At 34.4% G+C, this 14617-nt stretch overlaps 1 protein-coding gene across 1 annotated transcript in view; it reads left to right on the top strand.

The window, feature by feature from the left end:
- The window catches only part of LOC117108037, an 81571-nt gene that overhangs the window by 39875 nt on the left and 27079 nt on the right, over window positions 1–14617 (top strand). Inside the window, exons 40-53 of the mRNA XM_033249883.1 lie at window positions 495–782; window positions 1272–1571; window positions 1825–1860; window positions 6216–6254; window positions 6978–6986; window positions 7697–7705; window positions 7875–8113; window positions 8911–9188; window positions 9956–10236; window positions 11545–11747; window positions 11871–12045; window positions 12361–12686; window positions 12867–13005; window positions 13498–13859. Of these exons, the coding sequence (XP_033105774.1) occupies window positions 495–782; window positions 1272–1571; window positions 1825–1860; window positions 6216–6254; window positions 6978–6986; window positions 7697–7705; window positions 7875–8113; window positions 8911–9188; window positions 9956–10236; window positions 11545–11747; window positions 11871–12045; window positions 12361–12686; window positions 12867–13005; window positions 13498–13859 (2684 nt within the window). The remainder of the gene's footprint in view (window positions 1–494; window positions 783–1271; window positions 1572–1824; window positions 1861–6215; window positions 6255–6977; window positions 6987–7696; window positions 7706–7874; window positions 8114–8910; window positions 9189–9955; window positions 10237–11544; window positions 11748–11870; window positions 12046–12360; window positions 12687–12866; window positions 13006–13497; window positions 13860–14617) is intronic.

Below are 14617 nucleotides of genomic sequence, written 5' to 3'. Positions count from 1 at the left end.
CTATCAGGGCCTTACTGATCCACAACTAAGTCAGGGGCGGATTTAGGGGGCGGGGCCGGCCCGGCCCCGGCCCCCCCTTTTGGGAGGTAAAAAAAAGAAAAAAAAAGGGGAAAAAAGAGAGAAAAAGAAAAAAAATGATAGCCCAGAATGCCTAAAATGTTATGTTCGGGCGTCTAGAACACAATTTTGTGGGGGCATGCCCTGGACCCCCTACGACAGTGTTGGCTCAATCAGCCCAACTTTCGCCCCCCATTCCGGCCCCCCCTTTTGGACATTTCTGGATCCGCCCCTGGGATCCGCCCCTGGTATGTATGAACAGAGGCATAACTAAATAATTTATTTTAAAAGCTCCAGCAACATACCAATTAGGGTGCCTTAAAATTATTACTATATACTGTATATAAATATAAATAGATAAATAGATAAATAGCACATAAAAAATGAGAAACATTACCTCATAATATCATTTCTATAACATGATGTCACCTTTTTAGATTGCGTGCATCAAACCGTGCAGGTATGTGAAAGGGACAAACTCAGGTTGGAGTGTGAAAGTGGAGAAATCCGCATCATTTCTGCCCTGTATGGTCGGGATGAGGTAGAGACATGCGATGGCCGGCCTGACCATCCGGTAGACTGCGCCGCTGAAAGCTCCTTTCAGACAGTTCATGAAAAATGCGAGATCCGTAGCAGTTGCTCGGTAAGAGCACACAACAGAGTTTTTGGTGATCCATGTCCAGGTGTTCGCAAGATGCTTCGAGTGACCTACTGTTGTGCCGGGGGTAAGTTATACTGTGCAATTATTTTATTTTGTATATACTTACCTGGATGAACAGACCATTTCCAATTCTGTATATAATGTGATGTATACGCTTATGTCTTGATTGTTTTTGAGATGTGTTCCCACTTGATATAGAAATGGCAGTAGTAGGTTTATTAAGCTAAGTACTTCACTTGTAAACTACCAACATCATTAGAGATTTGTCTCATTAATTGTAACATCATACAAAGTGCAATTATCTAATCAGAACAAGGCAAGGAGTATGTGCGTGTTCCACAAAACACGCAAGTTCACATTTATTTTTACCCTGTGTTTTTGGGGACATTGTCAGCAATATCAAAGGGGATGCGAGATTTTATAGTGGAACAGTTTATTGAATCATAAAAGTGTGGGGACAATTCCAATGTAAACTAAAAGTGATGTTAAAACAAGGTGAAATAGGATTTGTTATTTCATGAAACTAGAAGGAATATATTTTTTAATATTTTAGCTCGAGAAGCTCTAGAATCATATACCCAACATGCTTGTGAGAATGATCGGTTACGGATGAATTGTGGAGGAAATCGCATCGATGTTGTCAGCGCAATGTATGGGCGTGCAAACCGAGAAATATGTCCAACAGGCCCGATAGAAGATACTGAATGCAGTGCAGAGGGTGCCCTAGAACATGTAATGTCAGTTTGCAACAGTAGGAAAGCATGCAACGTTGTGGCTCGTAATAGAGAGTTCACTGATCCTTGTGTGGGGACATACAAGTACCTAGAAGTTTCATTCCGATGTATTGATAGTAGTAAGTATTTTTTTTGTAGTGTATTGTATTACTATACAAATATAACATTGCTTGCATAGAAACAATGTCTCTACACTTGTGAATTTATGCTTTCTGAGGAACAAGCTCAGTATGGAGAAACTATTTTCCTACATCTCTAAGGTGTGCTGAATAAACTAGTCACATAATGAGGCTTAAGGTGTAGGCTTTAATAGCAATCTAATTTAATTTAGATAATAAAATAATAACAATATATATGTTTATTTTTTTCCAGATGGTGAGGTTGTTGCACCTAGAATACAAAGGAGCCGTAAGTTGTTGCATATATACATTTACATTCAGCTATCACATTGTTACATCCATCATAAAAGATATTTCAATATGTCTCAACTTTGAAGAGAAAATTTTATAAAAAATTTCTGAGTTGGTTTGAAAAAAAAAAAAATTATTGTTAATTTTCATGTCTTTTAATCCATTACAAGTTTAAAAATTCATCTAGTCATTTTTTTCCCAAAATTACTGATGATTAATGTTTATTCTGATTTGATTCTGGTGTCCTTATAATTGAATGGAAGCATGTGTTATACAGGGCATGTCAGTTGTTTATATTTATTCTAATGCTACAAATACATGGTTTATATAAGTATTGGGGTTTGCAAAATCTCATTTAATATTACCATCACTTTAGAAATTTAAGCTTAAGTTCTATCCATACTTTCAAATTTCCTGTGACAGAAACTTCTGTATGCCCATATATAGTCATGATGTGCCTATATATGGTCATGATGTGATGTCATCATGACCATATTTAGGCATGTCACATTTGTTTTGTGAAATAAAATTTTTGTGGACAGTTAATATTTAACTGTTGGAAATCTGGAAAGCTCTTTAAACATTTTTTTTTTTTGAATTTTTCTTTTATAAAAATATCATGCTTATCTAGGAGAAGAACGTCAGGGTATGAACAAGTTTTAATCTATGTTGCGCTTTTCCCCATAAAATGCTTGTCTTTCAGGACACAACACTGTCTAGCAGTGATAAAGTGAATTGTATTCAGTAGGACTTATGTTCTGCTGATCAGCTACTTCTGAAGGCATAGTACTTATTAGTATGCAAATCCAAGACCACGCCACATTTTCAGAATTGTAGGGCGAACTATAGTACGCAATTATGTAGGGCTGATAATGTCTCTTATTTGAGAATATTGTACAGTGCTTTATAACAATTAAGGTGTTAGTAGCATGAAGTGTTTTTTAGCAGTAGTGTTTCCTATACTAATAGTGGTATACAATTATAGTGCAACTACATTATTAGCGTTTTGTGTAGTAAGTCAAGACTTTTTCTACCCTGTTTCGTGAACCCCACCTGCCAATTACATTCATTTTTAATAACAAATTTGAAGACATTTTGCCTAGTTGCTCTTGATAGAATAGAAAATAAGAAAATTAAGATTACATTTTATTTTTTTCTATTAATAAAGTTAGCTTACAACGTATAAAAATGTCTCATTAACACTTAAGTATATAGCCTTGATATTATAATTGTACATATACCTCAGAAGCAGATATAAATGGCATTAGTGCATTTATTACGTAAACTTATACATAAATGTTGTATATTGCTGGTGGGTAATTATTGAAGTGCTTTATATTTCCCACCTTGTTAGATTTTCTTATTGATTGTAGAAATATGACTTACAGATTAATGCTCCCTAATAGATATATTGTCTTTGAGTTGAGCTTTGAGTTTTTTTACTTACTGTATATTTAAGGTAGTGCCTCTTTGTTGAAATTTAGAATTATGATTTTTTTTACCTTGCTAATTTCCGCTTCTGTATGTTCTTTGCACAGTGACTAGCAATCAGATTAATGATTTCTTAGTAAAACATCTGCAAAAAAATCAGCAAACACTAAATTTGTTTCGATCTTCAAATTCACTCATGAACAGCATATTTGGATTGTGACTTGTATCAAAACAGTGATTTATAGAGGAGGGTTTAAATTACATGGGAGCTTACTTAAAATAAACAACAACATGTACAACAGGTGTCCTGGAATTCTCGTTTGTTTGCAGTGTACAGGTTGCTGTGTTTTGCTTATTGATTTTCAATATTTTCCATGTTTATTTTCAATATTGATTTACATGTTAGTTAAGCTTATTATAGAATGCATTGAATTGTATTGCACAATCCCATTATTAATAGCTGTAGTTTTATTGATTTCAACTTTATTTGATTACTTAAACTTGCCCTATTTTTAAATGAAGATAATTAGTAATGTGGAAACGGATTAGTGTATCATTTCAAAGAGAGTTGTTTATTAAAAATCAATCTCTATGTTCATCCTCTTCTCTTGCTGCTCCTGCTTTTTTTGTATTATTCTTATTCCTTATTCTTTTTCCGCTTATTCTTCTAAATTTTCATTTACCCTTATTTATCCTTTAATTCTTTTATACCAAACACAGTAATTAATGCCCATTGGCATTGGTGTACTTCTGTGTTTTTTTTTTCTCTTATTCCATTCCAGTTTCAAGTTCATATAATTTTTAATCCCCTTCAGTACATGTCCTAGCCACTGCCATTTTCAACTGATCTCCATGTCATCCCTAATTACTAAAAGTAAAGAAAATGTATTTGGCCTTTCTCACAATGACAATTTCTTCTTCCTATCTTTTTAAATCTCACAAAAACCATAGCACGAAGAGGTGAGTAAAATTATCTAAGTTTACCTTTCACTTATTACAAGAACAAAGAACAAATAATAAATTATTAAAATAATATATATAAATAATACAGTAGACAAAGGAAAGCTCTTAAGATTTGGAAGCAACTACTAAAGACTGGTCTTTCCTCATATTAAAGACTGTATGTACATTATAAGGGTTTCATTATTACCATTACCATAATAAGAATAATTATGAGATGAAAATGAAATAATAATATTAATTATGACAATAATGATAATGATAATTATAATGATGGTGAAAACAGAATGTTTTATTGAAATAAACTTAGATTAACCAATATACTGGTATATGGAAAGTTCTCCTTTGTGATATTACATTAAAAAATAATAAAATTCCCAATATTTGAAAAATCTGTCCCAGTCTTGATTTGAATAAAGTATAGAATGATAATGATAATAAAGTTAAATTTAGTCATTTTTATTTTGAGGATCCCAAGTTTAAGTGATTTTTAAGTCACTACGACTAACCTTGTGATATAAAGTTGAACAAAGAAAAAAGAATTAAATCATAATATTGATAGTAAAAATGTTTCATGAATATAAGCCCACCACTAACTTGAGAGGTTTGGAATCAAGTATGAGAAAAATTAATTGAAATTTAACTAGTCTGGGACTACCTATTCTTCCCTATGCCAACTGTGGGAGGGAGGCTTTTGTCCTAGCCTATATAATATGATTGTGGTCTGAATACTGTCAGCACCTTGAGGTGATTTTTTTTGTGGAAGGCGCATATTCTACCATTACCTTAGCCTCAACTCTCGATGAGGCCTTGGCTACAGCCCAGCTTGTCCTGCAGGTTGATAATTGTTTGGATTTCCTGGTCCACGGGGACAATCAATTAACAAACTCTACAGTTTTTTGAAAATTGATTGGGGACATTCAATTACACTTGGCCTGAAACATATATTTCTCTACTAATTGTTCCTCTTTACTTTTTCTCTCTTATCTCCTTCCTCTTATCATCTCCACAGCAATAAGTAAGTTGATTTTTAATTTTCTGTTACTTGTTCAGGCTGATCATAATATTACAGTACTGTATGTGTATTTGACGTTGAAGCTAAAATGGTTGTGCTTTTTAACTTACTACCTATAAAGAGTGCAAGTTTGAATCTAATGCTGCCCATTTGCTTTCTTGGGTTAGGCGTTTTATATGCAATAAATGGGTGCCTGGTAGAATGTGAGTGTTTGCATGAAAGCAGAATGTCTGTGATGAATAGACATATATGTCTTGGAATGATCTTCAGGAATTGGAATTTGAAAATGGATCTTTCTGGAGAGACAATCAAACTTAAACAGCTCAACAATCAGAACAGGGCATGGCGTATCATCCCACAAACACAAGTGTAGTCCCAAAAATACAAATGTTATCATACATTTACACTGTAGTTAAGTGGGACTTGCAGCAACCGTATTCAAGGGGCAGGCATTGTGTATGCGTATATCAATGTTTTAAGTGATCAGAGTAATTAATGAAATAATTAAACATTATTATTTGCTGTTGTAAATCTGTAGCTATCAAGTTTAATATTAAGCCTTTTGTCAAAGAGAAGAACTGCAAGAGATCCGACTCTCCTGGCTTTCGTTGGAACGTATCCTTTTTTAAATAATCCTTACACAAGCTACCTTCAAAAGTGAGTTTCAAACTCTATTCAAATTCTAATAGGATGCCACCTATCTTGTGGTAGTTCTTTTTTAAACGTTTAATTGTGTGCATACAAAATCAGAGCAGTCGACAACCTCTTGCAGTTCTATACTCTTTGCTTTTATTAATCATCTAACAAAGGTAGCTTGTATAATAGTATAGCTTGTACAAACTAGCAAAGTGTGTGCAGATAAAATATTTATTTTAGCACCGTGGATAAGAATTATTGGTTATTATTATTGTTTGCTATTGTAACTTGTTTAATGTTTATATTTTTAGGAGAAAGAAGGAATAGAAACCGTCCTGAACGACCCAGTAGTAAGTTTTTTTTTCTTTACTTTCCTATCTCCTGAGTTCATGAAAATATTCCTTATTTTATATTTTTACCAACCAACAGTGCCATTGTTTATAAATATATATTAAACATTTTACATAAACTATTGCTCCTTGATTTGCTTCAGCCACTTGGAATTGCTTATGAGTACAGGTATTTTAGATACCCAAAATTGAACTAGCTGATTGGTTAAGTGTAGTATTGTTTGGTTACTGCTACTAATCTGACTTCTGATTGGCCAAAAGTGAACAAGAAATTATTTGATTGGTTAAATAGTAAAATATGTTGTTTAGAACATGGTCTAAGATAAAGAACTGATTGAAATATTGAAATGATTTTAAAAAGAGTAGAGGGTGGAAAATTGAGAACAGTATTAGACAGCTAGCAATACAGATGAATAATAATGTTGGATATATCCAGGATATGGCCTTAGGCATACATATTATTACATAAGGTTATGGACATTGATTTAATGCAATGGTAACATAGCCTGCATTTGTATACTTATGATATTCATGATATTTATCATTTTTAGTTTTTTATTTGTACTATTGTAATTCTTTGAAAATAGAAACCAGAATGTCTATTAAAAAAATGTCATCTTTCAATCATATTACATCCATTGTACACTTATCTTTATATACTTTCTTCATTATATTGTTTCCTTCTTTTCTCTTTCAATCTTCTTCTCTTTCTTAATTCTGAAGGGAGGAGAGGTAGGTTTAACTTTCTTTAATTGTATCCTCTGATTTCTATTCGTTTTCATCTAACTGTAAATTAGTAGATTGAATTAAAATGATTTTATATGCTTTCCTCTAATATTTTATCAAAAATATCTTAGTATGTCCATACTCAGAAGTTATTTTGTTGGGTCAAATATGGGATTTATACAAACATTGATGATTGATATGTGCTTTTGCAAGAGCAGATTTGGATGGGATTTCTTAATCTGGATCTGTAACGTAATTGACAACTACCAGATCTGAAATTATTGGTCTTAAGTTAAAAGAATCCACATCCAGGAGGTCTGTTTAAATGAGCTTTCTTAATAATTCTGATTATATTTTGCTGTGCATTGTGACACCCATTGGCACTGACTTTAAGGAGATAGTTGATAATACGGTATTAAATACTGTACTTGTAAAAACAAGCATGCAAATAATGGGAATTTGCAGCAGATGGGTTATTTTCCGGCAGATTCTTACTTGCTCATGGAAGTGTGGGAGTCATTCCCAATTTCCAGGAGAATCCTGTGAGTTGTGGGAAACTTGGGACCTCTGTAAAATGTTGTTACTTTGATTTGCTCTGAAGAGTGGGTTTTGGTAACTACTAATTGAGGTATTATCAAGTCATAAAAATTCTTGAATTTGACATAATTGTTACCTTCTTTTCTCTTTCAATCTTCTTTTCTTTCCTAATTCTGAAGGGAGGCGAGGTAGGTTTAACTGCCTTTACTTGTATTCTCTGATTTCTTTTCATTTTCATCTAAATATTATACTGTAAATTAAATATTGAAATATTTACTTAGTATTTGACAATAAATTAAACTTTGTATTTTCATCAGTTTAAATTATAAACATAAGTATTTGATGCTTTTGTTTTAGGTTGCAAGTGCTCTGGATGGGGAGATCCACATTACGTAAACTTTGATGGAAAACGGTTTGATTTCCAGGGCAACTGTTCGTATACCTTTGTCAGGGATACACTCAACGATCCCCCTCTCTTCTCAGTCACTGTGAAGAATCAGTTTAAAAATGGATATGGAGGAGTAGCATTGGCTGAATATGTTGTTGTCAATGTTAGCGGACATGAGATACGTCTGAATCGGCAGTATGTAACTTTTGTAAGTGTTCTGCCTTATTTTTGTTAAATTTCATATAGAATTTTTTATTTATTATAAATTCTTACTGAACTAAAAGTGATTATTGCTTCTTCTCATACTTGTAGGCAGAGTTGCTAATTCAAATAAAGTAATTCCCAATGAGACACAGAATAACAATTAAGTATTCAATGATTTATGGTCTATTTTGTGAATACGTATATATAATTTGCCAATTAGCAAATAGGCCATACTAAAACAGACAAATAGACCTACATTAATTTTTTTCGCAGTAAGGTAAGACTTTTTTATACTTTGTTTCGCGAACTCGCAGCCCTCCAATATTGATAATTTAGAATAAAATAAAATTTTATTTTTGGCCGTTTAGCACACCCGTCGCTACGAAAAACTGGAAATAAAAAAATAAAAAAATAAAATTTTTTCTTTATTTTTATTACGCCCACCACTGCCTTGAAATCTCCAAAAATAAGATATATATATATTTCTTCCTATTTATATAAATTTAAAGCATTTAACCATCCCATTACTACACTGGTTACATTCAACAACGAAATTTTATATTAATTTTACTTCTGTCGTATTTGCTAAACAAGAAAACAAAATTTTATTTTCATTTTTTTTTCCACCCGCCTCTGAGGGTCTTTAAAAAAATAAGTTTGTGAAACAAGAAGTAAAAAATGTCTTGCCTAAGTTCTGTTAAATACATCAGTTCATCCAGGTAATATATAGTTTCTTAAACTGCTGGTTTGTTTAAATTATATAAGTAATTTTTGTAAACTAAACATCATTTTTACTTGCAGATCGATGGCAGAGAAATTGTATTACCATACTCCCCATCTGAAAGTCTTTCAGTTGAGATGAGTGGTAGGGATATCCTTGTTAATACAGGCCATGATTTCTGGCTAACATGGGATGGAAAAAACCGTGTTGAAACAGGTACTGGTGAACAGTACCGTGAGCACTTGGAAGGCCTGTGTGGTAACTGTAACAGCAACCGACGTGATGATTTAGTGAAACCTGATGGATCCTTAACAGACAATGTTCATGAATGGGGAGAGAGCTGGAATGTTGATCCGGTGTAAGTACCAACACACAATGAATCATATAATAACAATAATATTAAAATCATCCCAATGTTCCACAGTGCATGAATACAAGCACTTGCCCCCCCCCCCCCACAATGCCCCCCCCCCCCCCCAAAAACAGAAAAAACAAACAAACAGATTGTACTTTTTTTGGTCAAGCATATACCTGGTCAGTTTGAACAAAAATAATCCAGTGTGGAACATTGCCCAGAAAGAATATATACGTTGTTCACCGTTTAGTGTGAGCTGCAATTCAATTCAATGTACATTTATTTAACCAAAACAACTTAGTTATCTGCTAATACCATGCGCATTGCTGAATTTTTTCTACAATCTATCCATGATTGGATTATAATGATCAGGTATGCGGCGATGCGCAAAATCTCAAACCAAAGCGTATAGGACTGCAAGAGGTCCGACTTTCAGGCTTTTCGGTGAAACGCAATCCTATCTCGCAAAGTACTACCACTAAGCACTAATTAGAGGGCATCCTTCAAAAGCATGTACCTACTGTATTCAAATTTTTATAGGGCGCCACCTATCTTGTCTTAGTACTTTTTTTAACATTTCATTGCATGCATACAAAATCAGAGCAGTCGGACCTCATACAATTCTATACTCTTTGCTTAAACCTACTGCGGCATATTAAAATCCAAGTGTGAACAGCAGCACTTAAATTATACCATGGTAGAGTCCCTTCCTTTCCAATGCAAACAGGGTTTAAGAAGATACAATTCACTTATCCAATGTTTCCATTTAGTTGTCAACCAAGCGAAGAAGTTACCAGCTCCTGTACAAATGATGCCCGTGCGGTGTACTCATCCAACGAATACTGTGGTAAAATCACTGACACTGGCCCTGACAGCACGTTCGCTGCCTGCCATGATACCATTGATCCCCAAATTTATTTTGATGACTGTGTCTTTGACACATGCCACATCGGCAATGATGAACAACTGTGTAACAACCTAGATGCCTACTACCAGGCCTGCCGCGAAGAGGGTGTGTTCCTAGAAACGTTCAGAACTGCCGAACTTTGTCGTAAGTAGATCAGAAATCAGACAAAAACCACCCACAATGGACTATACCATTGTTTAAGTGATGGGGCAGTAGGGCGAACAATGTTGGGTGGGCTTATTTTTATCTAGTTCTACAATACATTGTGACTTTCTATTATGCGCCTTTAATTCATTTAATTCTTTTGACAACATGCGTGTAGGTTAATAAGCATTGTAGATTTCAGCAATCACAAGCTAAAAACCATGCCACCAAACATTGTCCACACCACTGCCCCCTCCCCTTTAACAGTGGTACATAATCCACTGTGGTGGTTTTTGACCAGGTCAGTATTGTCCAGGGTGGTTTTTGTCCTACATTTAGTAGATAATTACAATATAATAAATGTTAATATCTTTGTTTTAAAGGGAAAACAAATTTCTAGTGTGATATGCAGGATTTTATTTATCTATTTTTTTTTTAGCTGAAAGAGGAAGTAATTGCTCTTTCAGTTTCAGTGAAGTTATTTAACTGTAAGTTTATACAACTTATAAAAGGTGTCACCTGAATGGATGATGCTTCAATGTAGACCAGTAGAGGACGTGCTAGTGTCTACAGATACCTATGAAAGCTCATCCATTGGCAGAATGCCTTAAGGTTGAATTATTATTAGGCCCCATACAAAATATTATTATTTATCACCCTATCTAGGCTGGAAAAGTGAGGAGGGAGGCAAAAAAAAAAAAACTGTTTTATTTTGCTAAAGCCAAATATCACCCATGGGTTGTTTGCTGGTGCATTGATATTTAAAGTAAAACATGATTGAGAAAATGCAAACAATATCTACACAATATAATTTGAAAAAATGAAATAATAAAAAAAAATTTTAAAGTTTAAAATAAAAAAAATGTTCAATTTTTTTTTTTTTTCATTACCATAGAAGACATGTGCACAAGGGTAATAAACTAATATTTTTTTTTATTGGGCCTTAAACTCTTTTAAAATAAAATCACAGTCTAAACTCTAAATATTGCTATTTGACTTCTTTACTTGTACTGTATTTACTAACATTGACTTTGGGAACAACAAAAGTTTATCTTGGTAAACAATTAAATTATTGATTTATTTAAATAACAAACAAGGTCAGATAGTGGAACAATCTATTATGGTAGTTCTTGCATAAATTAGAGAATTGCATACAGTGGAGAACCCAGTCATTTGTGTTTTGTTGTCATTTGTACTTACAGTAGTAGGAAGGAGGTAAAACAAGTGAAATGATCTGCTTGGAATCACAAAACTGCTATGATTTTATAATATAAAATTCTTGGTTTATATTGTAATTTCTTCTTTCAGCAATTGAATGTGGGGCACACAGCCATTACTCTCCATGTGCTTCAGCATGCCCAGACACATGTTCCTTCACCATCCCTGAAGAAGATTGCGGAGATATTTGCGTAGAAGCATGCGAATGTGATGAAGGCTTTGTTCTGAATGGAATAGAATGCGTCTCTGTGGATGAGTGCGGGTGCACAACTGACGATTTCTTTAATTACAGGGTATTTGACACAATTTATTATTGATAATTCCATAAGGTAGAAATGAGTCTTTTTTTTCTAGTTTACTTCAAGTCGTCATGTCGGCTTTATTCAATATTTCTTGTTACTTAATTTCACTTGTAGGTTGGTGACAGTTGGATATCAAATGACTGTACGCAAGAATGCTCATGTCAAGGTCTTGGAATTATTGCGTGTTTCAATCTAACCTGTAGCTCATCAGCCGAATGCACAACCAACGAAGGTGTTCATGGGTGTTTCTGTTTGCCAGGCTTTGAAGGTGATGGTCTCGAATGTGAGGGTAAGCCAAACTAAGATTTGATTTCAACTTTAAATACTAAATAGTTAATTCTTGGTTTAATATTTGCACTACTGTACATAAAAAAGTAACAAATATTAAAATCACATTTAAAAATTTACTTTACTATTTAATTGAATGTATCAAAAGATGATGAACTCAAAGATAAACATTATTAGAAGGTACTTCTTACATATATTTCATCCATCCCAGAAACTTCATAATTATATCATTAAAAATGTATACATTGTACAAATACTGAAACATGAAGTACTTTCTAACACGCCTCATGGTTACCATTGTAATTTTTCTCACAAGATATTTGTCATCGCGGAATTGGAGTCGAGAGTGGCTTGATTCATGACTTCCAACTTCAGGCATCAACTGAATGGGATCCAAACCATGGAGCCTCCCGTGCACGTCTCAACAGTCTCCAGAGTGGAGCTCTGCGTGGCTCGTGGTCTGCAAAGTTCAATAACCCCGGTCAATGGATTCAAGTGAACCTACCACACGAGTTCATGGTAACTGGTGTTGTCTCTCAAGGTAGACAAGATCTTGACCAATGGGTGACTTCGTACCAAGTGTCCTACACCCTTGATGGTGTCCATTACTTCAGTGTTTTGAATGAAAATGAACAGCCAATGGTAAGTACAGTGTTTGCCCTGAGCTCTTTTTATTGGTTTGTACAAAGATAAGGCTGCTAATAGTTGATACTTTCCTTGGTTTCACTATATTAAATAATAATAAAGATTTTTAAAATAGATTTTAGTTAAAACTGAAGGTTTTTAGAGCTAATGTAAGTATTTTTTTTTTTCTGATTGCAGGATTTTGTTGGAAATAGTGATCGTAATACACCAGTGACTAACTACTTCCCAGAACCGGTTGAAGCTCGTTCAGTCCAGATCCGAGCAACATCTTGGAGTGGACATATTAGCATGCGAGTAGAGGTTCTCGGATGTGACGGTATGTTCACAAAAATGGTTCCACAATGTACCTCTCTCAAGATATAGCTTTTAAAGAAAAAAAGATTTCCAGAGCCCTTTAATTCAAGACCATTTTTTCAGAACACCAAAAAAAATCTTCAGTCTTTTAAAACTAAACTAACCCTCTATTTGTAGGCTGAACCCTGAGACGACACCCAAATTTTCAGGTCTCAAATAAGTTTTAAGAGTGTTATGTAAGAGTATTGTTTCTGCAGTAGGCCTGAAGTGTTACACGAGTGTTTATGTCATTACACATTTCTAATGTTCCCAGTTGGACAGCTTATCTAATATTATCAGTATTATTTCTTGTTACTGTTCTCTGAGAACACCTAGAAATGTCATTTACACATTTTGGACATGTTCTATTTTGAACAGTTGAGAATAGATGACAGAAATAATAACAGATAAAGCAAAGCATTAAAAAGTATGGTAGTTACACATACTTACAGTACCTTTTTTTGGCTTATTGCAGAGGTACGCGCAAGCCGTACAAACACTATTGAACCAGAAATTTGTCTTGAACCAATGGGCTTGCAAGACGGCACTCTGATATCTGCCAGCCTTCAAGCATCCAGCGAATTTGATGACAGCTTACAAGCAGACAATGCACGCTTGAATGCTGTTGCTGATGATACAAATGGAGGTAGCTGGTCTGCTCAGAATAACGACCATGACCAGTGGTTACAAGTTAACCTTGGTGAACCAGCAATGGTTACCGGACTTATCACTCAGGGGCGCAATGGTATAGATCAATGGGTTGAGGCTTACTCTGTTGACTTTACAGAAGATGGAGAAACGTGGGAGCATGTCTTGGACAGCAATAATGAAATCAAAGTAAGTGTGCCTTCCATTAACATGCTATGGAAAATACAAGGATATCATATCTTGTCTAAATCTTACCCTATATTGATTGATGCACCAGAGACAACCTCCAGAATTTGAAAGACTTATCAGCTGAGTTGTTACGGCAGTGGCGCCACAACCTACAGCCATATTGGCTCGCCTGTGGTTCTGGAGGTGGAACAATTCTTTTCGGATAAGGACTATAAACCGTATGACCAGTGTACACAATTGGCTCATGTGCACTCTAAAGACCCTGTACATCTTTTAGATGAGTAGAGGGTTACCCCGGTGTACTGGTCCATACAGCCCCTGTTGTGGATAGACGAGTGTAGCAGGTAACGATTTAATGGCCAGATCAGACACGAAGGGACCCTTAGGGGAGAAGAAAGACACTGTATGAGCTACTGTAGTCCACACTTAGAGCACACTGATCTTCATGAAATAGTGCTATATAAATGATATTATGTATGTATTTCCAGTGGAGTCCTTTCTGGTTTCTAATTAGACAATATACTGATACTTTAAAACCTTGAATTGAAGCTCAGTTGAGCCCATCTCGAATTGAAGTCCCTCTTTAGTTTGCAAACTCTTTAGTTTGCAAAATTAGCCTTGAAATAAAGCTCATCTGGAAAAGATAGCATAGGTTCTTTTCGAGATAGTGCAGTACAGTACATACACTGTACATTAATTTCCAAAAAAAAAAACTAAATTAAAAACAAGCTTGATTTTACAGTAGTTTAGGTGATTTA

Source organism: Anneissia japonica, unplaced genomic scaffold, assembly GCF_011630105.1.
Source record: "Anneissia japonica isolate Jap-2015-1 unplaced genomic scaffold, ASM1163010v1 scaffold287960_len3192837_cov198, whole genome shotgun sequence".
NCBI classification, from domain to species: Eukaryota; Metazoa; Echinodermata; class Crinoidea; order Comatulida; family Comatulidae; genus Anneissia; species Anneissia japonica.
Note: the sequence above shows the minus strand (reverse complement) of the source record. Positions and strands in the feature narration are given on the sequence as shown.